Source organism: Echiichthys vipera (assembly GCF_963691815.1).
Source record: "Echiichthys vipera genome assembly, chromosome: 16".
NCBI lineage: Eukaryota > Metazoa > Chordata > Actinopteri > Perciformes > Trachinidae > Echiichthys > Echiichthys vipera.
In genome coordinates, this window is record NC_139841.1 from 18,755,152 (window position 1) to 18,780,992 (window position 25,841).

At 39.5% G+C, this 25,841-nt stretch overlaps 1 protein-coding gene across 4 annotated transcripts in view; it reads left to right on the forward strand.

The window, feature by feature from the left end:
- Positions 1 to 25,841, forward strand: part of rgs3a (regulator of G protein signaling 3a) — a gene marked incomplete at its 5' end in the record, with an annotated part of 139,828 nt that overhangs the window by 23,329 nt on the left and 90,658 nt on the right. For 2 of the 4 annotated variants that reach the window (XM_083929284.1, XM_083929285.1), the window contains 6 exons: positions 6,689 to 6,756; positions 18,763 to 18,844; positions 20,149 to 20,254; positions 20,946 to 21,372; positions 23,393 to 23,432; positions 24,362 to 24,699. In XM_083929284.1, the coding sequence (XP_083785410.1) occupies positions 6,689 to 6,756; positions 18,763 to 18,844; positions 20,149 to 20,254; positions 20,946 to 21,372; positions 23,393 to 23,432; positions 24,362 to 24,699 (1,061 nt within the window). Of the gene's footprint in view, positions 1 to 6,688; positions 6,757 to 14,950; positions 15,621 to 18,762; positions 18,845 to 20,148; positions 20,255 to 20,945; positions 21,373 to 23,392; positions 23,442 to 24,361; positions 24,700 to 25,841 lie in introns of those variants that run through there. The other 2 variants (XM_083929287.1, XM_083929286.1) reach the window with 2 other exon arrangements.

A 25,841-nucleotide genomic window follows, 5' to 3' on the forward strand; every position in this document is an offset into this window, starting at 1 on the left:
CCCGTCTGAATATCAGTGTTAATGCTAATAAATAACTTTTCTAACTAATCTAGGTCACTTTATATGGACTGCAACTAACATTTACAACCCAATACCATATTACAAACTAAATTTGAGCAACTGATTGTCTGATATGCAATATGTGAATTACTGACATGAAATAGACATTCATTAAATTGTGTAAAGTATCTTTCTTTTAACGGCCCTGAGCACACACAGCAGCGTTTTCAGTTATTTAGGCTGATTAGTGCTAATTATAATGCTTAGCTGACAACCACAGTCAAAACCAAAGTAGCCCATTGTTAGTTGACAGAAACCAATGTATCATATACATAGTTTCAGTGATCCTGACTGATGGCCTGAACAAGATGGTGATGGCATACTGCAGAGACATTTTTACTACTAGAAGTGTGGGAGGTGAATAGGAGTGCCACAAGCACCAGTTACTCTCGTCCAGCCAAAAAGACAATCCAGAGTGCTTGCTGCAACCTATAAAATCCAAAATCTTTGCATCACACACATTAATCTCTGCAGACTTCAAACCTCTAAATAGCATCGTCTTTAATCTCCCGTGGGCGGACACTTCCAATGTGTTAGGGTCAGTGGCAATGAACCTTGATGGCTCAAAGTCGTCATGGACACAAAGTAAATTAGAATCAATTTCCTGATGGCCTGAAATGTTGAGTCTGTAGAAGCTAGATGGAACTAAGTGGGCACGACTGGAGGGTGTGTGACTACCAAAAAGGGGCGCACTCATGTGGAATGTTCCCTCCTGTCCATTTCAAACATCTCTGTTCTACGGATATATCCTCATGTGTCACAGCTCATGCTGACAGTCCTGTGTAGAATGACACATCCTTCTCACACTAATCAGTACTGGGAAACATGTTGTATCTTATCTTGCCAAAGTTAGGGAGATTTTAGTCAAGTTTTCAATATTGTGTCAAACATCAATAGTTAAATGTAACTAATAAATTACATTAAAGAAACACTCAATTTGGAATAATTCCAGTACCATGGCTTTTGCCTGTAAAGGTTGGTAAAAAGTCAGCTTCCTTCGTTTCTTTACAGTTGCATTGTACTCTAGCATTTTATTAAGAAAAGTGGTTAGAGTCAAATCAATCAAATCAGTTTGAATAGCCACACCTCCTTGTGTTGCATCTTAACCATGCTACTCTTTAAAAAACTTATGAGGCCAGATAAGGATTTCTGCCCAGTGACAACTTGGTTTTCTTGTACAATGAAGCTTGTGCATGCAGGATGATACTCCAGCAGCGACTGTTTTTACGCTCACAAATGTCAGTTGTCAGAAGTCGTGTGCTTGCTAGTAATATTGATGATCTTGTTGGTGATATCTTACTCTGTTAATTTGGAGCAGCATACCAACAGATGCACCAGAGGAAACGCATAGTATACAACTACTACTATTAAAATGACATGATGATCCTAATGAACTCGTGGTGGTTGAAGTTGATGAATTTGGACGCTATTCAGGCTGGTTATGAAATATATAATATAATATGCTTCTTGTCTTCAAATCCTTTTTACAATCTCTATCAAGAACAATTGTGCAACACATAAGTCAATTGAGAACAGTCATAATCCTTTCTGACTGCTCTGCCTCGCTCAGGACAAATAGGAAATGAAATGCGTGAATCACTACTGGCTGGCTCTCCACAATGGGCAAAGCCATCACATCGTCTTGTTCCATGTGGCATCATTCAATGAATGAGTCAGTTGCTTACCGGTTGGTGAGGTCAGACAGAACCACAGCACAAATTCTCTCATACTCGCTCTGTATTTGTAAATTTCAATATTACTGTATTTTGATTTGGGCTGGTGGTGTGCAAAGAACTCATGCATAAACAAAACGCAAAAGCTCTGTATGTATGTGTTGAAAATGTACAGTACATTACCTGTGCAGTCATTTACAGCTGTACAGATGTTCTTATTACAATATTCATGTATGTCCTAGTTTTGTGCACTCCTTTTCATGACATAAAAGAGACGGAAATAACTGATGGTTGTTATATTCAGCTTTGTTGACTGTTTCAGAGATTTGTTGATTCTTCTGTGGTATTTGAGGCTTTAGTTTGTGTTGGTGTAGCCTTTAGATTGTAATATGTTCCTTTTGTCTTTTTTTTCTACTGAATACTGATGATGATAGGTGTTTAGCGAGCATAATGTTTACTATGTTCACGACCTTATTTAAGCATGTTAGCATATTTCATAATTAGCACTAAACAAAAAGTACAGCGGAGGTTGAGGGGATTATCATTGAGTTTTGCAGGTACCAAAGTACTGCACAAAATGTTGAATAGATGATTGCTCAAGATAAAAAGCCAGGAGATTTTTTTTAATAAATCCTCTGGGGACCATAAATGCCTGTACTGTGTGTCATGGTAAACCATCCATTAGTTATGGATATTTCAGTAAAGAAGTATAAAGTCAACTTCATGGAGAATCACCAAGTCAGCAGAATGCGTTCTCTTTTACCCATAGTAAGGCTAAAAATCTTTAAAACCTACACAGCTGCAATACCATCGAATTTTACAAGCAAATGCTATTGAATAATGCAGTTGTCCTTCCTCCGTCTCAGGAAAAGCACCGCATAGTTAGATTAATAGCTGTTCTGTCAAGATTTCTCTGAAAAAGGAAGATACAACTCTTAGCTGTATATCACTTGTATGCATAGAACCCTGTTCTCTGTGGGCGACATGCTTGCTAGTGACTTATTGTTCAAAGTGAAAAGAATGTCATCCCCGATGTTTCTCAGTCAGTCAAGTTGTTTAGAACATGACTCCTGTCCCAAAGATGACAAGGTGGCAACAAAAGATGTTTATGAACATGTCAACAAAACAAATAAAAATGACTTATATATAGTTTAATTGCAACTAATGAGTGGTTGGCCTGATTAGCGAACTGTATTCCCATAAAATAAATAGAGGTATGATGTGGACTATTCGACCTCTGAAAATGGTGGAAAAAAGAAAAGCAGTTTGATCTACACGTAGCTACCCTGTTTGACTACTGGAGCATGGAAATTATCCCTGTACGCTGTAGGATAAATACTGAAAAAGAAATGTACAGATGTCACCTTATGGAGTTAAACTAAAAAAATAAACAAAAAATACACACAACAAAATTCAAAGGTGGCAGAGGTGATGATAGAACAAGATATGTACTGTATGAAGATCATTGCAGAAATAGCCTGCAACACAGTTTTAGACCAGATCATATAACTGAGATGGACATTTTAGGCTGCTGCACACCCATTTCATATCTTTTTCGCTTCCTTTCAGATCAATTCGTCCATTGACCAACAAAAACATCCTCAGACACATCACTACACTCACTCTTTCTAGAGATGAGCCACACATTTACTGATGTTAAAAACACCTGCAGTGTAAGGCTAATGATTTTCCTTAGTGTAAAATTACTTGTGTTTCATAGACATATGTGTGTATTGATACATACGAAACACAAAACTCAGATTTAATGATAGTCAAGAGGAACCCACATATACTATTTGTTCTACATAACATAACAACAGTAAAAAAAAGAAATTATAACAAGTAAAAGTCCCACACTTACCTCTGAAAGGATAGAGGGGGTACAAAGCACAGGAGCCTGGGGACTGTGGTTTTAGACAACAAGACCATGATCTCTCCCTAGCCTTAATCAAATGCCAAAATCTATTTTAACTTGTTCTACTATAGATACATTTTTATTAATAAAAGTTGAAGTAATTACGTACTTTTAATGTTATTGATTTGCTTTTACTTTTGCCATGTTTTAATTTTCAGTCATTAAAAAAACTGCTTCAGTGAGATTTTTCCTAAAGTAGAGTGCTTTTACTATGCTTAAAATCCCACTCATTTCTAAGTACTAATATCATCATATATCAGTGTGTTTAGTGTCTAATGTCCTGAATGCTTACCTTGTCAATCCACATCAGTTAATTTCTTTATGTGTTACTTCTTAGTGTCACCAATTAAAACCGTAATTCTCTGATGCTTGAGATGATCTTAAAAGACTCAAACAGTGAAGTGGAGGCAATCTCCCTCCCATCTTGGCTTTTCCACCCTCTCGATCAAGTATTTGTTTGTGGGCGACAGGAGGTGAAAAGAGGGACTGGGTGTCAAGTGAGCGAGTGCTGCAATGAGGGACTCGGGCACAGTCAAGGGCTTTTCATGTTTTTGGCAGATCTAAGACTGGCTGACTCAACTGCAGAAGACTGCCAACACCTTTTGATTTCAATTCTTTGCTCTTGCCTTTTGTCTTCATTTTCATTTTTGTCCTGTTTCATTGTCTGTCTTTACTTAATCTTCTCAGTTTCTTACTCCCTTCTTCGATATATTACATTCCTTTTTTTCCCTCATTCCTTGAATTTCTCTTGTGTATACTTTTCCCACTGTCCACTATTTCCGTCTCTTATTGTCCCTCTTTCTTTCCCCCATTTTTATGTCAGTCATGCTGGATGTTTCTTGTTGCCAGCTGCTCCGTGTCTCTCCCCTCTTATGCCCAGAGTTACTGATGTCTTACCAACACAAAAGGCTCCTCTCCTGGGCTTGATGCCAGCCAGGTTAGCGCCTTCTCGTTTGCTGGACCCCTGGGGGTTTTCAGATCCACAACTGACAGAATCCCTTTTGCTGAAAATGCCTTCAGGTCACCATGGTAACTGCAACTACGGGATTTAGCTGTTTACTCTGGGGTTAAACTACTGTGTAGGGTTACAGAATAAAATAGAAACTGTGTCCAAAATGTTAGATAAACGCCCAACTTTTTTGCATGTTAACTGTCTTCAGTAGGCTAAAATATGTCTTTTTGCAGATTGTTGGATGTTTGACCTCCACTGTTCAGAATGATGTGTCTGTAGGGTTTGTGCTCATCCTACCCCTGAGTACTTCTTAATTCTGAGATGAGGAGTGTGTCTACAAACATGATTTTGTGACTATTTTTGAAGCCAACAATGTGTGATGTGGTCACCTCAAACTTCTAGCGCACATACAGTATGTATACTGAGAAAGGCATGTCTGGAGTCTGAGTTTTTTCTGTATGTGGTCCATTTTACGAGGACAGTTTTTACAATCCTTAAATGATTTTGGGTTAGCTCTTGATTGGCCACTTAAACCGCGCTGGACCCACAATGATCTATCATTGCAAATGAAAAAAAAGGTCCTCCAAATTAAACAACAACATCTGTTCGTTGTCACAGCACTCCTGAACAACATTGCAGCGTTTTATGAGCTGATAACTCGTATAGATAGCCCAACATAATTTGTCATTGCCCACAAAAACTATCACAAATTAATTTTTGAAAAATCCGTTTTATCATCTGATATCGCTATGTTTAAGGTTTGGTGAGGTTCAGGCACAAACACGACTTGGGTAGAGTTAAAAAAAAAAAAAAAAACCCATCTTGCTTTGGGTTACAATTGCTAGTTTGTTAAGACTATTGGTCCTGTGTCGCCATGGTTAAAAGAAGCTAAGAAAATGAAAACCTGTGTCCCGTGAAAAAGTCCTTTATTTTGTCGAACTCACCCTAATACCTCTATATGCAGACTTTTTTCGCACTAAAATACTGTCACCCAATTTCCTTCTTTGCTACCTTTGGATGACTTTGTTACTTGAATGTAAACATGTTGCCATTTCTTTCTTGAGAGGACAGTCTCTTACAAATGCAAGTTTTGTTTGGTCCTTCAGACAAGGTATTATCACTTTAAGTCAAAAGAATGAAATGATTTGCCAGACATTTTGCAGCTTCTGCATCGGGCAGCCGTAAAGGTATAATAGATAATGTCTTGGGTTGATATTTTATTCAGAATATGTATAATGCGATTCTTGCAACTTTTGTGAGGTCAACAGAAGGGTACTTCTCCACTTACACTCTTTGACTCATGTCTGGGCTGTTTTGACTTGGTTGGCAGTGTTTGGAAAATAACATTTCACAGTCTGGGGTTGGATCATTTATCTTCTATGGTGATAGAGGTATGTGTGATTATAGAAAAGAGAGGGATAAGAAGAAGGGTAGAGACTCCAAACAAGAAGAGGTCATATATAGAAGGGGGATAGTGGGTTTGCTGTGTGTGAAGTTTGAGAAACAGAGAGAAAAGATGTATATGTTAAGTGAATGATGTAAACAGAAGGAAATGTCAAAAGAAAGAGACAGAAAGAAGAGAGAGGGAGATCTGCATTGTTGCCCAAAGCTGAATGCTGCCTTTATGAGCAATAGTTAAAAGGACACTGAGGCGTGAGTCCCTGTAACCATAGCAACTTCCCAGGAGCCCTGTGACGGACGGATAATAGAGTGAGAGAGGAGTTGCTTTTCTCTTCTTCACCCCTCCCTCCCTCCCTCCTTCCCTCCCTCTCACTTGTTCTCACTTCCACTCCTCTCTTGGGCAGTTTGTTGGATCCTCGCATCTTACGGGATTTTCCTTTACACGGCTGTCCATTTTTTTGCCTTTTATGTGAGCTCTGAAGTTTGAATTGCAGCCCAGCAAAGGCTGCTCCAGACAACTGTTGACGTAATTGCTTGTTGTTATCTTTCTGAGTCACTTTTATGGACTCTCAGAACTATTTGAGGACTTTAGATTTGTGCATCCAGAAGCCTGTTTTGCGCTGGCACAGAAGGAAATGTGCTCCAAAGGCACTGTCTCAGCCCGTGATTCCTTTGTCTACATTTCAGAGGCTGTGCTGTCAAACCATGGTGCTGCCCCAGAGACCAATCGCCCTGAGAATATGCAATGCTTAACAGTAAGTATAATCAAACCCCTTTTTTTTAAACTTTCTGTGTGTGCATGTAAAGCTAAACATAGTAATTTATCCTTGGCTTTTTCTGCTCTGTGTGTGGGTGCATGTGAGCATATTTTAGAATATTTTAGAAGTTTAATGGTGTATGCGGACGTGTGTGGACACAGGGAATATTACTATTTGCTATTTCTATAATTGTTTAGAATTTTGTGTATTACTTTTTTGTATCACTATATTTATTAATTTATTTTTGTGATTGTTGGTTGTTTGCGTGTGTCCTTCTGTGTTTATATGCCTGTGCGTGCACAATGAATGGATAGGCCTGTGTTTAATATACGAAGTGGTTGACCCGTGACATTGCACCATGTCCAACAAACTCATGCATAAAAATGCCTTCAGTAAGATATTTACTGCGTGGATTCCATGTTACACATCCTCAGCAACCATAGTACCTAATTGAATTATGCATTTGAGCTTTAAGCATTAAATGGAGGAAGATGTCATTTCTTGAAAGAATATATTTGTCATAAGGCTCACTTGCATGCGTATCACATGTGGAGCAGAATGATAGTTTGTCATGAGAAAGATGAAAAGAGAGCTGTGTATTCAGTTTATTTAGTTTAGTTCAGCTTTCATTTTAAGCCAGTTTATATTATCTATATCTATCTATATTATTCTTAATATTTGACGTCTCTTTAAAGTCTGTTTTCACAATTTCCACAGTGTTTAGTGTATGTTTACCATGAACTCATAAAAAAATTCATGAGGAAGACCACTTAAACTGTTAACAGAGACACAGAATACATGACTGATGATACCTTTATCCATTTTACAGCTGAGAATGGGAAACAGTGATAATTTAAGTCAGTATTTGCTTCCCACAGCAGCATAATGACATCAACAGGAACAAAAACATATTTAAAGACCTCAGCGGTCAACTTTATTAAGGTATGATTTGGAACCAATAATGGACCCGCAAAAAAAGGAGTGCCTCATTAGTGGTGAAGACCTCATTGACATATGGTTTTGCCAGCAGCTTTTTTGCACCAGCAGTGTTGAGTGTTGGAGGACAAGAGGTTCACATGTAAGAGGTCCACACTGTCAGTTCCATTGGGATTTTTTGGGGATAAATCCAATCAAAACAATTAATTTTAACAGCAATACTGCAGCGTATAATCCATGCACCTTGTTGAACAAGCTGGTATAGCAAAGGTCCATCAGGGAAAAGTGCACTTGCCCGCAGGCTGGATAGTTTGTTAGCTATAGAAATTTCAACAGCTAAATTCTTTTAAAAAAAAGCCAAAATTATTATTCCTTCCTCAGCCATCATTACACCGGTTGTTCCTTAGATTTTGAGATATAGTTTAAGAGATATTTTGCTGACTTTAATCCAGTCTGTGTCATGGCAATGTGGATATTGTGTTCAGATAAACGGTGTTTGGTTTGTCATTGGCGTAAGCCCTTGCAGACTAGAGCATCAAAAATTTGCTGAAATCCACCAAGCATTTGATGACTGTATGGGGACCTGAAGAAATCAACATTTACATACTTAACATGCTTGTTTAAATGCTACCACAACATGTCACACAGAGTAACAAACCTTTAGAGAATTGCATATTACTTCTGACAGAGGAGTGCTTCTGTCTTTCTTCCCTGAGTCATTTGACCCTTCTTTCAGAGATACACCAGAGATAGGATTGCCTTGATGGAATGAATGCTGCCTCTTTTTGCATGCTTTTGTTCACACTGCAGATGTGGGGGAAGATTTATTCCTCCATGGTTTACTAATCCAGCAGGATCCTGAGTTGGCAAATTTCCATATTGACTTTCATTGAAAATTGACTCAGGCTCCTCTTCCCACACAATGCCAACATGGATAATACTTTAGCAAATTCACTTTATACGTTATGATGCATGTGTGACAATGGCTACATTTAGAAAGGGAAAGCCTTTATTGAAAATCAGAGAGGGGATATCGGCTGGCATATATAAGGCATATAGAATATTTTCTTTATGTCTGTTTCTGTGATCCATCACTTGTCTGTAAAGTACTTGTTATATATGATACTTCAGTGGAGGTGCTGCACTGTATGAAGCAGGCTACATGTGATTAGAACACTGTACAGTTTTTATTTTTTATTATTATTAATATTAGTTTTAGTCATTATTATGTTTGTGTAATGTTTTATGTCTGTTTGTATTATTGTGGTGCTTTTTAGTTGTTTTTGTCTGTTCTATCATTGTTGTATCTTTTACTGTTTGTCTGTTTTGTGTTTATTTGTTGTGTGCAGGACCCCCTTGAAAACAAGTTGGAACAACTCAAGGGGTTTTCCCAACAAATGAATACATTTCAATATATAAGCACTTGAAGAGGTGATATTCAATAGCTTTCAATCCAACACACTTGAAGGATTTTTCTACAGCATATTGTCAGACGACAGCACAGCACTTCAGCGTAAGCAGTAGCCTAATAAAACATAGTGACAGACCATAAGTACAGAGACAGTGGAAACCAACCACACAGTTCCTGGCCCTCTGCTATAAGAGAAATGCCTCAGTCTGCTCCAAATATGCTCACGACAAACAAGAAAGAATTTGCATTTACACTCTGACGAGTTCATGACTTTTTTCTATATCAAACCAAGACCGGGATCTTTCCCTAGCCCTAACCCATGGGCTTGAGTTATAGAGAATTCATAAAACTTTTTTTATAAAAATAATTGACTACTTTTGGTCATTTTCAATCACCAAACTGTACATGATTATTAAAAAATATTAAATGATTATAATACATTTTAATTTTTTTTTACTTTAATAAAAAAAAACAACGTTTTTTTCAGTTTTTAAAAGTATAGTTTGTTTTCCCCAGTCTGAATCTGAGTCTGGCTGGGGCCCTTCTGTGTGAAGTTTGCATGTTCTCCCCGTGTCTGGGTTGGTTTTCTCCGGGTTCTCCGGCTTCCTCCCACAGTCCAAAGAGTTAATTGATGACTCTAAATTGCCCGTAGGTGTGAATGGTTGTTTGTCTCTATGTGCCCTGCGATAGACTGGCGTCCTGTCCAGCGTGTACCCCACCCCACGCCCAATCTCATCTGGGATCAGCTCCAGCCTCCCCGCGACCCCGATAGGGACAAACGGTTGAAGATGAATGAGAATCAGTTGGTGCATTTCCCCATTGGTTCAGTTTTTTTTCCCCCTTCAGTTTCATCACCTTAACCCAATTTCTTAAATATTACAATTCTCCGGCTAAATGCTACAACTACTAAGCAAGCTGCTACAGTTTGCATGCTCCGGTTCATCAGAGCATGCAAAGCACTACTGGCTACAGGAGCCCTTTAGCTCAAACTTGTGGGGGGTACACCTGGTAGTTGGTTCGGTTCAAGGTCAGATTTCTTTTGCTAACAGACCGACACCACCTCCTCAAAGGTGCTTGTTGCAGTTCTGGTGCAGCTGTTTTTGCCGATGACTGTGTTCAGTCCGATTTAACCAGACTAAAACGCACGCTGTAAAAAACGCCCTTGGCTCCTGAAGTGAATGACCGTTATCCCTATCCATCAGTTCAGTGTGTCAGTGAAACATATTCGTGTTGCTTTTGAAGCACTCCAGGATGTGAACTCTGTGGAAAGCTGTGTTCATATGGAGTAACTGTAGCCACAGTAATACACCAGACCAGACAGGATTAGACAAAGGAGCTCACTTTAGTTTCACCTTTCACATACTCTTCCTCTCTCTAAACATAATACAGGTCATACACAAATAGCAACGCAGGGTTTACTTATCCCACAAAGTAGTGGCACTGCATTTCACCCTGTGGCCTGTCCGGATGCTTTTTGTACATGATACACTGTACGGTTCTTTTTTAGAAACTGAATGTTTAGTTTCTGTAGAATCAGAACAACAATCCTGCGGCCAGTATGTCAAGAGTTTTAGCAGCTTTTAAAGTCATGTTAAAGGTGAAGAGGGCAGTAATGATGTGGCGCAGCATTGAGATGGAAAACTTCTACATCCGTATTTGTGAATGCTCCTTTCCTCTCTCCTTCCTCTCCCCTCCCTCCCCTCTCGTTCTTGTTCTCCCTCTTGCTCTTTATCTCCGGGTGAATCAGAGTAACAGATGATTGTGCGGTTTGTGTGGGACAGTCTCAGGGGAGAGTTAAAGGAGGGGGGGCATATTCACAGACTAAATTAGGGGAGAATGGAAAACCTTTTAGACTTTCTCTTCATTTCTGTGCCCGTTTTGTGATGCCTCGTCCTCACTCCCTTCCAGACCGCTGTGTATTTCCTCCTTCACTGTTGTGGCCTCCTCCTCCTCTCTGTTACCTCTCTTTTCCCCCGTCTGTCCCCCAATGGCCATCACCCTCACTGAACAAAGACCTCTCTCGTATCATTAACTGCCCACTCTTTACCTACTCAAACATTTATCAGTGTTTGAAGATGGCCTTACACATGAATCATTTTAATGATTTACTCAGTGCTCATCCAGTAGAAGATTTTGGACACTTCAGATGGTGGTGAAGATAATAGTTGATATCCACAAAGGAATGTCCCTCAGAAAACCACAAGGCTATTTCAAGAACATTTTCCTATCCACTGACTAAACTCTTACAACCTTCCACAGCATTTTCATTTTGCATTATTGTTCTTACGTATTTGATGTGTATTGTATGTGTATGTTTTATCTATTTAGGTAATTACCACATTTTGAGACATGCTTTGAAGATTGTCACACCAATCAAGTTCTTTTATTTTGCTTCTTCTGACTCAATGGCTGAACGTCTTTTCAATGTGTCCAAAAATGTCTGGTGTTCCTGTGGTTTGCTTTGAAAGTGATGTAGGCAGGAGTTGTTGACATTCGGGATAAATAGTCATAGTCAAAAGAGTGAAATTGTGTGATGGGAAATTACATACTTTGGCTTTCAATCGGTCTGATTTTTAGACAAAACTTTCTCTTTTTAAAAAAAGTGAAATGCCTTTTTGATAGAATTAAATTACTTTCTAGACTTCTAAGAAAATACCATCTTGACTTGTATGCTCCTGCAATACACAGTAGGTTCACTTTAGCTGTCAAAGTGATGATCATGAAATGTTTGAGTAGCTCCATAATGTGAGTATGAGAAAAGGATTTTGTCGCTTTATGACATTGATCATCCGTACCAGAGATTGAAGAATGGACATGTAGCACAAAAAGAATTCACCCCCCCCCCCCAGTTGCCATGTCAACATTTACCAATTATGTTTACAGGTATAAACAACAACAACACAAAACAATCTGTTCATGTCATTGGCAGGGAGCAGTTCGTTCAGAGTTCATGAATATTAACAATAGTTGCGCCCCAGACAATGTGTCCCCTGCATCACTTTGCCTGTCAGATAGCATTAGCTCCTAAATTGTCTCTGTGAAAATGGGTCTGACATTTGTGTTTGATGGGAAAGATGGAAGGAAGGGTGAGGTGAGCTGAAAAGAGGACGGGGAGTTTAGATTTTCTGGCCGGCATCTCAGAATGGTTAGTTTTATTGCCAGAACGTATCCCTTTGTGAGTATTTTGCATCGTGGCTGCTCCTAACCCTTGTATGTTTTCTGCCAGATTCAGAATGGTTGAGTGCTTATCCTTGCCCCTAGCTGCTCTGCGCAATCATTTAATCTGAAAGAAATTTCAGCTCAAACCACATAGAATAGATGGGATGGACTTAGCTGTTCCGTGTGTATTATATTGTATGAACTTTTGTGAATCAGGTTGAAAGTGAGTCATCCATTCATTTTAGGGCGGTTCGATCCATGCCACCTCCTGTCCACGTGGTGTCTTTGATCAAGACCTTTAACACCAAATTGCTGCAAATAAGCAAGCTAGTGCTTTGCATTGCAGGTCTACTGCCACTGATATGTTAGTGTGTGTATGCATAGGTGAATCAGAGGCTTTATGAATACCTTTGTCCTACTAAGGGTAAGCGGCATGGCTCCAGTTGACAGACAATGTTGGTCTATCAGTCGGTTGAAATATCTCAACAGGTATGAGATGACGTGCATGATTTTCTTTTCTTTTTTTGATGAATCCTAACAACCATACCCTGACTTTGCCTCAAACACTGTCATAAGTAAGACCACATACCTGCAAAACTAATCAGCCTCAGTTGTACTTCGGGGCTAATAAGCAATTGCTATCATCCTACCGTGTCAAACTAAGATGGGCTACATTGTAAATATAGCTGCCAATGTTTAGCAGATGTTAGCATTGCCTTTGTATTAGGTTAGCATGCTGACATTAGCATTTAGTTCAAAGCATTGCTGAAATGATCCTCACAGAGCTTCTCTATTTGTTCTTAGATTTTGACAATTTCTGCATGCTTTTAGTCTCCCACTTTTTCACTGTTTATATTTTTACTTTATTGATAGTGCTATTAGTTTGTCATTTACGTGTGAGGCACTGTGAAGTACACTATACTGTGCATTTAAAAGTTTAATTGGCTGGACTCATGTTTATGAAGCGCTAAAGTTAAGTTGAATTTTTAGAAGCCTAGCCTAAGTGGTCTAGGGTTGAAGCAATGGGGTTGCTCTGTTAGGATGTTGTCATCTTATATTATGCAGTGTCACCATCAAAATGTTGTAACTGTATTTATAAATCCATATGCTTAGAATCCACAGTTTGGGTTTTAAGTACAACCTAATTTGTGGCCCTGAACTTGGCCTTGGACCCATACTGGCTTGGAAGTCGCCTTCTCCTTTGATAGCTCACTATTCAGGTCAGAAAGAGAGAGAGACAGAGGGAGAGAGAAAGAGAGATCCCACACTACTGAACACCAGATTGGCCTTGTCTGGCTCCTAGACAAGCTTTTCAATCTCTTCTTTCACTTCTCTCCCTAAGACATGCTTTCTTCTAACCCTTTCTTCTCTCCCTCTAATCCGTCCTTCTGCCTATATAGAGGTGAACAGCGCAGCATGAAAAAGAGGGAAAGTGTTTTTTGTGTGCTTGACGGGTAACCCTCGCCCTTTTGAAAAGGCAAACAGGGAAAAGCTGCCATTACTACTGGCATGAAGGGATCTTAAGACAACGGCCTTTTCTGCCACTTTATTAGCATTGTAGAGACTAGTGCAGCAATGTTCCTCTTTCGACCCTCTCTTTCTCTGTCACATCTCTGTCGATGTTTCTTTCCAAGAGCTAGACGTCCAAACACTAAAAAGGAAAAGAGGCAAGCAGCGACTTAATGGGGTTGCTAGGGGTTAGACTGGCCACTGTTGCCACTGTAATTTAACAGGCTTTGTTGTTAATTTCTTTTGCAGATTTTCCCAGGCATATGGATATTGAAAACAAAAATAAAAGTAATGTTTGGATAACTGGAAGAGGTTTGTCAGAGGTTGCAGACCTGTGAATTTCCGTATCATGTGGTTGGGAGTGAGGGGGAGCAGCTGAAAGGAAAAGAAGAGGAAATATGGAAGTTGAAAACATAATAAACAAGCATAATGTCTGGATGGCGATTGGGAGTGTGGGAGCTAAGGTGGAAAGATTCTGATGAGGTGTGAAGTCTGACTGAGGTATGTGTGTGAGAGAGTTAAGTATGTGCCAAAACAATGCTGCTGTCATTCTCTTTCGTTGGGAAATGCGATCCTTAAAAGACCAATGAGTTGTAAGCAATCAGAAACATTTCCGTTAACAGTGTAAATATTGTCCGGAGTTTTAGTCCACTGTAATAAGTAAGCAGACTCAGACCTGCCCAACCGCTCCTATATAAATCCTGCCTTTTCTTCATGTCTCACTCGTGCCACCTACATTAGTCACTGCAGTGTATATTTGCAAGACAGAGAGCTGTAGCACCTCTCACAGCTTCATAGTGTGGACTCAGGAAGCAAACTGGCCTTATCGGGGGCAGACACACAAAGCTGTCCTGGCTGTGGGGTGGCGAGGTATGCGTAAGTGCATGTGTGCATGTGTGTGTATGTGTGTAGAGGGGGCTAGCGGTGGGAGGCACTTCCTCCTATTCTTCTGCTGTTGAAGAGTTCCCATGAGCTCCCCTGCCAGGAGCTACAGTGTGGCCTGAGCAGGCTGAGCCAGCGCCAGTCTCGTCTACATGACGCCGCCACACACTCTCACACAGCTGATCTGAGGGGCTACTGCAACTGCTGCTGTTCACACCACAGAGCAAGAAGCTGGGCAGTGTGTTATGGGATAGAACCAATGCAAGTAGAGAGCGAAGAAAAGTTGAAGGAAAGAAGAAGAAGGGAGTTTTAAAAGAGCCAAGAGGAAGTTGTGGATGAAATGGCAGGTACAAACTCAAAAAAATTAGACAAGAATGTGCATTAAAGACTGGAGTTTTTACGAAGGAACCTTGGATGGATAAGAGTGCAGTTCAAGGTCAGTGGCCAAGTGACGCCTATTTCACAGAAAGGACTGTTAACAAGAAAATTAAATCTCTGCTCATTTGCTGGAAGGGGCCGGTTTGGCTAGAAAAAATCTCCAAGGCCACATTTCTGTTACCCTCGACAGATTCCTATCTGTTTTCCAGCAAGGTGAGACACGATATTATCTAGAACTCCAACTCAACTTGACTGTCACCTGGCAACTCGACATTTTGAACACTGCAAGACTAAAGCCATCCCATCCACTCTTTGGGCAGCTGTCACTTTTGAAATGATTCATAACACACTTAAGTCCACTGAGCCATTGGAACACAGCCCCAGGAGTACACACTCAGCCGCACAAAGGAAGCTGTGGAGATACTCGGGCTACCGAAGGGCCAGCCAGGTGGAAAGTCACCGTCGCAGTGTCTGTGTGCTGGCTGCAGACTTGAATGCTGGAGAAGGAGGAAGGGCAGGAGGTGGAGGTGTGATACACACCATCCATGGACTGTGCCACCTCTGCATCGGATGTAGGCTGCCTCAGGTGTGTCTATGTTACAGAGAGTAAAGGGAGGGGAGGGAGGAAGAGAGGGGGTACATCTGCTGTGCAGTATCAAACTGTGATTGTGAGAGAGAGACTGGGAGAATGAAAGAAAAGTTTGATGTTTACACTCTCTCATCAGGGATTTCATTATTTGCAAAATATTACTTAAATGCCATAATTTATAAAGCTGCAACACTGTAGTCACCTGTTAAACTATCTAAAACAAAAGCAGGATGCAAGAAAAATGTATGTTGTAATTCACTTTTAACTCCATATCCGTAAAGGTATGACTTGCTGTAAGAGAGTGCAGGAGACTTAAGGGATATGTGTCTCTTGAGAGAGAAGAAAAAAAAAGAATTCTGTCCTCTACATTATTTATTGTCCGCAGTGAGAGACAGCAGGAGTGGAGAAAAAACATCTGCTATGATATGAACTGATGCCACTCTCCTTACATAAGCCACTTGCACATCCGAAATGCACGAAAGAACAATTAGGAAATCAAATCTGAGATTATAGTTTAATTGGGTTGGAACAGAATATGCAAATAAAATCTGCGTATATTTTGAATAGACAAAACAATAGAGAGTGGGCTTACATGATATAAATACAACATGACAATTTAGTCATGTGTGTATGTGGGTGTGGTGTGCTGTCATAGTCTCTGACATAGTCACATTCATCCAGATAACATTGTCTAACCACATCTGTATATCATGTGTGTGGTTGGTAGATTTAATATAGTTTATGCAGTCCTGTCTGCAGGGAGTGTTACCTCTGCTACACTATTGGAAAACAGACATGACATGTACTGTAATCGTCAGATCATCAGGGACGGGCAGGATTTCTGCTCCCAGCTTCATGCGGCCATATCTGAAAGAATGGTGGAGCACTGGGGCATGAATATGAAAAAAGGAAACACTGTCTCATATGCATGAACACATACTGTTCACACATGGGCTACAGGGGTTTCCTCCTTTGGCTACATCTAAATTTGTTACAAGAAAGGTAAAATCGTAGTCCAGTCTGTTCTTCCACAGTCCCTTTGATTGAATTATTAATTCATCAATAAGCTCCCTGCTCATACAACTTAAATATTTAATGCATGCGGTGAACTTTTCCCATTAATTTGTCTTCATTCATTTTCAGTAATACATTTTGTGATTGATACTTACTTTAAAGAATGTACTGAGTTCTTGGATTATTCCCAGGCTGGCCTCCTCTTTTCCCTTCCAGTTTGTGAATAATCCCTCTGCTTTCATTTAGAAGTGGAAAAGGGGCATGGGACCTCCTCTCCATAGCAGACCAGAGGAGTCCAAGTAGTTGGACTCAACTATGCTTACACATTTAATTAACGCTGTGAAAGCTCTGGATCTTGGATGAAATTAGACAGTAATGAGAGATCCCCTTAAAAGGATACAGTGTCTGAACAGCTTTTGATAAAAAATACACAGACATAGATAGACAGACAGATAGACAGATGGATGAGGCTTGATTGATCGATGTGTCTCTCACTTCTGTTAATTTTGAGTCACAGTCTTTGCTTTTCAATATTTTCTCCCACATGTTAAACCTCTAGCTCATCTTTCAAAACGTCTGGTGCTGTTTGTGTTCCTTAATTCCAGTGAAATGTTTTTTTCATACCATCTGTTCTTCTATTTATCATCTGCTCTGTTGCACGTCCCACTTTCCTCTTTTACCTCAATTTAATCTATCTTTTATCTGTTCTATCCCTGTTTATTATCTCTTTATCTTCACCTACAGTCAGTTTCTGTATAGCTCACTCTGTCCTTCCTGTATTTTTGTCACACAGCTAGGTTCAAGGATGATTAGATTATGCCTGTCTGTCTTCAGACAAAAAAATGCACACAGTGCAGGATATCATTTTTAGCATACCTGTATGAAACACGGTTGATAAGGTTTCAGACATATCAAGGGGACTTGTGGACAAAAAACAGATGACAATCCTAATTTATTCTATACAGCAGGTAACAAAGTCTGCTGTCTTTCTTTGTGGCAGTAATTTCTGATTTGATGTCTGATGAGGCTGATGGGTAGAGAAATAAGGTACAGGAATTGTGGCCCCAAACAGTGTGACACAGGGCATATCAAATCATTGGACTATAAAAAAAACACAATCGTACCTGACATTTTAGGGTCATCACAAGCTTCAGGCCTCTGAATAATCACCAGATTTCTGATTTCTGTCGCTGCATTTTGCTCATGGGTATAGTGTAATTCAGCTGCATATACATGTTTTTCTCTGCTAGATAAAGAGAAATGTAAGACAAATTGGGGGGTGCAGGGCGGTGTCTGTGTGTTTTAGGCCCCTGGTTGTCGGCAAATGAAATGTTTTGGATGGAACTTTGTTGACTTTGGCTCAGACTTTCGGGCACAGGTACTGAATGTTTGGCGATGCAGGTCAAAGAGAAAGAGAGACAATGGGAAAGAGCCATCAGTATTGTCTCTGGTGTACTTGAGCAGATGAACAATGTATCGCCATGTTGTATTTTTAAACAATATATTGTTGTGATTTTATATACACACACGGATTCTTAATTTCAGTGGGAGTAACGTGGAAAACTGTTTAAACAATCTAGATTTACTCTTCTCAGTATCAGTTGTCCGTAGAGAAGCAGAACTACACCATGCATACACACACATTTGTGATTTTTCTGTTTGTCTATGTTTATAATGATTGTCCAAAAAAAACCCTTCTATATATTCTATTATGTTGTGAAATCTGCGAGAGGAACTGTGTTTGTATTCACAGCCTATTCTGTGTTTATTTTTGTGTGCCAACTTTATACTATTACAAAGTAATGGTCTAAATAAATAAGCAATGTGCTTTCGGTACTGTCAGTATATCGCCCAACTACTGTACAAAGAACGCCTTTCCTCCATCTCTTGGAGTTGTTTTTCCCACTAACGCAGCTAATTGAGTTCACCGGGAAACTGCTGTCAGGACAGTTTTAATAGGAAGTAGAGGCAGAATACAAATCTACTTAATCGTCCTGTAGGAAGGAAGTTGATTATTCTGCCAGCATGCTACTTTTGGTTCCTCAGGTAGTGAAAGAGCGAGAAAAAGAGAGCGAGAGATCACAAAATGACTGTTTGTTTGTGTATGTGTGTGTGTGTTCTGTAGGTGACCATCCTTCGAGGAAAGGATGGCTATGGCTTCACCATCTGCTCGGATTCCCCTGTAAGGGTTCAGGCTGTTGATCCAGGCAAGTTTCGCATGCACATGTTACTCACCTTTCCTGTGAGAGCCTGCTGTTAAAAATTTGAGGTCCTGACTGTTTTTTACTTTGTTTGGCCCCAAAATGCCTGAAGACGATATTCACAAAATATTCACACAATGAGATTTTGAAAAATAATAATCAATAATGTGGATATAATCACTAAGTGGGTAACGGCAAATAAAAGAACAGCTAGAACAGTCTGGTAAAATCAGATTACATCACTTTACTTTAATGCAGCCTTTAAAACCAGGAAAAGAACACCTAGGTCATATAATATAGCCTAGCCCTTCTCTTGAAATTAATTTTGGATTTCTTATTGTATCTTGGAAGTTTTCTCATTCTCCAACCAACATCCAAAATCAGCAATTATAAACAAAGTTACTTTACCAAAGTGGATTGGATTGTGTACAGTCTGGCTTTAAGTGATGTTTTTCATTTTCACTCTCAGGTCTGCCAACAGTTGATTTTCTAGTTTTAATAAATAGAGTGGCAGTAGCTTGGTCTGTGGGGACTTGGCTTGGGAACCTGTCATTTAATGCATGTGTGTAGTTCATATTTGCATGTGTGTGACCTGTGTGTGTGTCTGTGTAATGTTTATAGTAACAGAATTGGGAGTATTAGTAAAGTATTCTGTCTTCTTCTTAATATTTATGACAAACATAGTTTGAGATTGCACACTGTTATAGAACATATAAAGCATATAGTGTCAAAGCAGACAGCTCTGCGTCTCCTAATGTCAGAAATTATAGATTTTTTCCCCTGTATTTTAATTTAAAGGCACTAGACTATGTAAAAAAAATACAGTAATGGCTATAAAATGTAAAGGTTGCTTAGGTTTATTGATTGACCTGAGTTTGGCATCTGTGGCTGATTCATTTTTTTTTTAATTTCACTGGTTGCAACTTGGAGAAATGCCATTAACATCAGCAGGGTGTAGAACTTAATAGGGAACCTGTCTATCAAATGGGCAACTTGGAGTCAAGCCCCCATGTTGGCAGGCATCCACCCTGCTTTCATGTCTTTGAACAAGCTGCTGAATCTAGAGCTGATCACGTCGTTACTATCCCCGTGGAGAGATGAAAGGGAATGCCAACTGAATTTACCTCAGAAAACAACAGAGGCATCTCAATATTGGATTATTATTTTATTGCTTCATCTGTGCAGTAATTTGCAATTCTGTACAACCAATACTTAGGAAGAAGCTTAACGCACAAAGGAGCTAAAGTTTAGCTCTGAATAGCACGTAAGAGTGTGTGTTGATCTGAACTTTTTCTCACTCTTCTTGGCAGGGGGTCCAGCAGATCAGGCAGGTCTGCAGCAGTTGGACACTCTCCTGCAGCTAAATGGTCAGCCAGTGGAGCAGTGGAAATGCGTGGACTTAGCCCATGCTATCAGGTAACACCAAGTCCAACACACCAGAGGATTAGGGACTGATTTACACAAGTATGTTGGAGAATCCTTATTACAGGCTTATTCAGACTCAGGACCAGTGATTTGTAATGATTATCTGATTTGTAATGATTATCTGATGGCCTGATTTCATATCATGATTGTACAGACCAACCTGAGCAATTCTGATATGTGGGACTGCTTTAACATATAAAGATCATTCATTTCAAAGGTTGAGACATTAAGAATTCAGGTTACATAGAGACAAGGTGGGAATTACATTACATTAAACTAAATTAATTAAGCTGATGCTTTTATCCAGAGCAACTTACAATAAGTGAAATTACTTTACGATAATGATGTTGTGCTGTCAGTGATTTAACAGGAGTCAACAACATGATCTTCATTATATAGTCTTTGCTACCCTTTTCTTCCTCAATAACTTTTTACATGTATACTTTTATGATTCAGTTCAATTTAAATAATTTAGATTTACATAGATTTCTCTCTATACTTTGATTTAATTCAATTCTTATCATTATATAAACGTGAAAATACTATAATTAAAATTTCTGTAATGATATTCCAAGCATTTCTAATTGAAATGATTTACCAAAGTTACAGATACATGTACAGTGGATACAGTTTTACAATTATATGCTTCATTTTAACACATTCACTTTCTTTCACATTGTAGAAACAGCGCCAATGAAATCATACTGGTGGTGTGGCGCACAGGCCCTTCTGCCAAGCCTAGTTTTGAGGGCCTCATCCATCGGCCCTCCTACAAGCCATCCACCTCAAACTATGATGCCCCCTCACCCCCCACTCGCAGGCGTGTACCAGATGTTGGAAACAGCAAAACCCCCCCAGCTGTGCCGCCTCTCCCAGTCCACCACCGTGCCACCTCCTCCCACAGGCTGCTGGTCAATGGCTCTGAAGCTGGAAATAGCAGTGGAGTAGGGAACATGGCATGGGGGGCCCAGGGAGGGTCAGCCCAGGAGCTGGATAGCAAACCGCGACACCTCCACCACCCTCACACTGCCACACTGAAGGGTACCAGGGTGAAGGCATCTAATGGGGACAACTACATCATCCTGGCCCCCATCGACCCCGGAAGCCAGGTACCGCAGACTGGTGGTGGACTGCATCTTCATCATCTTCTTCGTCCTCCTCATCCTCACCACGGTCATATGGTGGCTCATCCTAGATATGTCTCCCTACCTTTCATCCCTGGTGCTGATAGATAGAAGGACTGTATATACAGTATGTCTGGGCCATTTGGGTTACTGTCGTCTCACTGATTTGTGCTTTAAGACATATTCTGAATTTGAACACACTGCATGCACTTCATACAGGTCAGTGTAATGTAAATATGGGGTAATAGAAAGAAAGCTAGGGAAAAGGTTATTAAAAGCAGAAGCTGACAATAACATATAATATGTAGCTGTTAATTGTATGCCTGTACTATGTGAAGCTAAGGCAGTATTTATTTTCATTCTGCCAATTGAGCTCAGTTCATAGTAGGGAAACAATGCATATATATCTGACATGATTTATCCTACAGATATCAAATAGAATAGATAAATCATCTGTGTGCTATGAATTAGACACCATTATTTTTAAAACAATACTTCTAAGAAAGATAAAGAATCCAACAAAACCCATTACTGTTCCATTTCACAATTTATAACACGTTTCAGTATAACATGCATGTACATGCGCAATATGACATGTATGTGACATTTTATATAGAATGTACTTATTTTTTTATCCAGTGACATCATGTATGAGGTAAAAGCTTTGATCATAAAAACAAAATAAAGCAAGATCATTCAATCAAAAAGACTGAACTGAATTCCTCAGCTAACAAAACTTGCGACAATACGATACTAACCCATTAACCACCTCAGGGTAACAAACATGTAGAACTAAAAGATTCAAGATGAGTTTGAGACACTCACTGCATCAGTGCCCTCTGTGTGTTATTGATTCAATCTTGCAATCATGGTTCAGCCAAGTGCCTAAACAGTTACCTCCAAAACATTTCTAACCAACTAAATCCTTTGCTGTCATACGTAGAGTTAATACTTAAAGTTAAATTGTCTTATTTCCTGATCTCTTCCTCTGTGTCTGTTGGAGCTGTGTGTGAGTGTTATGTTTGTGTGTCTGTCTGTGTGTGCCTCCATCTTCATCTGTGAATGCTTCTCAGGATGAGGCTCAGTTAATGGACATTGTATTGCATGTCCAGAATGGGGTGTAGTGAGACAAGATCGATGTTTAGAAGGAAGAACTGAAGTAAATTCAGAGAAATTGCAGAAAAAATTAAAAGTGAAAGAGTTTAGTGGTAAGTCTCTGGAAGAAGATTAGAGGTGCACACCAACACGGCAAACAAACATTCCCCTTCAAACAGTCGTGACTTCTTTCACAAATGAAAGGGGCAGGGATTTGGTGAGATTCGATGGTAGCCATCACAGGCTAAATATACTGAAAGTGCTCATGCTGGTGAAATGTCACACTGACACAATACTGGAGTTTGCAAACAAAGAGCTTGGAAAGTCCGCACTACTGTAAATAAATATGTATTATGAGAAGCCGACGAAAAAGCAAGTTAATTATATCTTTTAAACATTTTTTTGACTTTCCAGCTTCTAGTTCCCCTGTTTTATTAATATGAATATGGGATGTGATGGCAGCTTTCTGTGTATCTCTACTCCCTTAGTTGATTATAATTTTTGACAGTAGAACACATCACTGCCTAAGCTGAGTACTGGAAACTAAATTCAATTCCATGTAAGAAGCTACTGTACTCATATATATTGTCCAGCTTGGTCCCTTGAACATAAACTTGTGTCATAGCAACACAGAAACAGAAAGTGAAAGGCACCTTTAATATACACTCTTGTGACACCCTTTCCTATCTAGATATCACATCATAGAAAGTTAAGAGCATAATTGTGATAGGGCTATCAAAATAATATATCAATTTAGTAATAACAGTGAATAACAATGACATACCGTATCTTATGTCATTGTTTTAAGGCCTTTTGCTTTACTCCATTCCGCAGGTTTAGATGTCAGTTTGCAATGTGCTGAAAATAGCTTATTTAATATTAATGTAATTTAATATTATTCTGCTTTCAGATCTTGAGGCCTGTTTACCAAGACAACCAGGGAACATTAGGTAAGACATGTACATGTTCATAATACTCATACAGCGCTTTGTTAAAGGCCACAGTGAACTCTGTTTGGGTATTTTGGCTGAAAGCCTTTGTTTAAGTTGGCTTTGGTGCCTTTTTTTGGGATGAAGCCCACTGCTAATCTAATTTTTTACTTCACATCACAGGTTATTATTATTATAATGAGGTCATTTAAGATTTGGCACCCTGAAATAGTCTAAAATTAGAATGAAACAGAAATACAGTGAATGCTAAACATTTTAAAATCCTGTTCTGACAAATTAATTTTTGTGTTAGTGAAAATAACTCTCAACAGTCACCAGTTTTATGCTCACTGTGCATTGTTTCTTTCTGGAACCATGCCAATATAACATCTTAAAATATCAAATGTGTAACCTGTGTCATGTCAACACTATGGCAAATACAATTTAAGCAAAATATTCTACTTTGGTGAATGAAAACAAGTTTTTTTAGCAACACCTATAGCTCAAAAGCAGCTACCCTGTGGTGAGGTATCTGGCTTTTTCTTGTTGAGCCGACCAGCCACAGCGGACCAGCCGCAGTCCAAGTAAAACCACAGTTTGTTGCTCCTGTACTTTTTGTACGGAAGAAACCACCAAGATATTACAGTTAATTGAAGAGCTGCAGAGGTACTGGAAGGTAGATTTTGTTAAAATCCCACAGTTTTTTGTCTAAACTAAGCTTAACATCTCATAGCTCTATCTTTATATTAGCCTACAATTATCAAGATATATTAGCATACAGATATCAGATATCAAACTCTCTGTAAGAAAACAAATAAACACACTTTCCAAAATGTTCAACTATTTAAGATCTCTGTGATGATTACTGACACTCCACGAGTAGCTCCAGAAAGGATCTCTCTTGATCTCTTTATCCTTACCTGCTTCTCCTTCTTATTTTTCTTCCACAGCTACCAGGTTATACCCCACACGGCAGACATCCGGTTCACAGCCCCAGGGTGGTGGTGGAGGGGCTTTTTCTGGAGGAGGGACCAGTGTTGGTGGTGGTGGAGGAGGAGGTGGTGGGGGTTTCTCCAACCGTACTGGCTTTCTGCGCCGGTCTAACAACTCCAAGACAACAAAGACGGCATCCACCTCCACCAACGCTGCCGTATCCAGCTACCAACAGCAGAACTCCAACTTTGCCAACTACCAGAACTGTACCATTGTCCGCTCACACACTCCACATGGCAACTATGGATATGTCAAAGTGGCACCCAAGATCCTTATCTTTCCCATCTTTGTTCAGGTAAGTCAGTTTCGGACAGAGCCAGGTTAACTGTTGCCAGATTTTATGCTATGTCAAGCTTATAGTTTCTTGGCTCTAAGCTTATCTCCCAAAATGTCAGAGTATTTCGTTTACATTTTCTAATCTCAAATTGACTGGGTTATGAGTGATGAAGTAAAAAATAAAAATCATTAGTATGCTCTAAAAAGACAGACAGGATATGAAGGGAGCAAGCGGGGAGACTTGTAGCGGTTATGTGGTATGCATCTTAGACCACTAGGTCATTATGAGGCTCTGAAAACCCATCTTCAGTGGTCAGAGAGGGGAATCCAAGATATACTGGTGCAAAAGATGGTATCATTCTAGATATGATGGTTTTTCCCCAGCACATTTGGGTCAAGAGGAAATGGATATTTGAGATTTACAGTCATATACATTGACCTTTCTGTTTGAGCATTGTGTATTTCCCCACAAGGGCTATGTTTTCATCCATAACACTTTTGAGATAGATTTTTTGAGAGTTTTGTCTTTAGGCAACAGTACTTGACATTCTGTTGTTATTTTCTCAACTTATCTTTTTGATAACGTACAAGAAAATAAGGAACTTTGCAGATCAAACGACATTCTGTATGATCAGTCTAATCATTTTCAGAGGGTGAATAGTCCAAATTAGAAAGCAGAAAATGTTATGTTAAGTTATGAGTCATTGCAAAATATATGCTCTCATTTCTGAAAATGCACATCTGGTATACAGTTGTTATAATGGATGTCTTGTAGAAAATGTGTATAATTAGACCATTGTGAGACAAGATAGTTGTTATATATTTGCACCTAATGCGATATTTAAAATATATTTGGTATCTTGGGGTTTTTAAGTCATTCATACTTTCGAAATGGAGAGACTGTGGTGGGACTTCCTGTTAATTCGTATAGAAACGTGCGAATGTAACACATATTGAATTGGCCCACCTTGGACTTGAGAGGAAGTCTCCTCCTCCCACGTTGCTGTATTTGTTCATTTTAAGGTCAGTGCCTTGTCATACTTAGACCACACATATCGCCTCACAGTCTCAGCTCACTTTGTCTTCAGAGAACCAGTTTCAATTGTGTTTCCCACAATAGAAAGAAGGTTTGCTGTTTAGCAGATTGCTTGGATTAGGGAG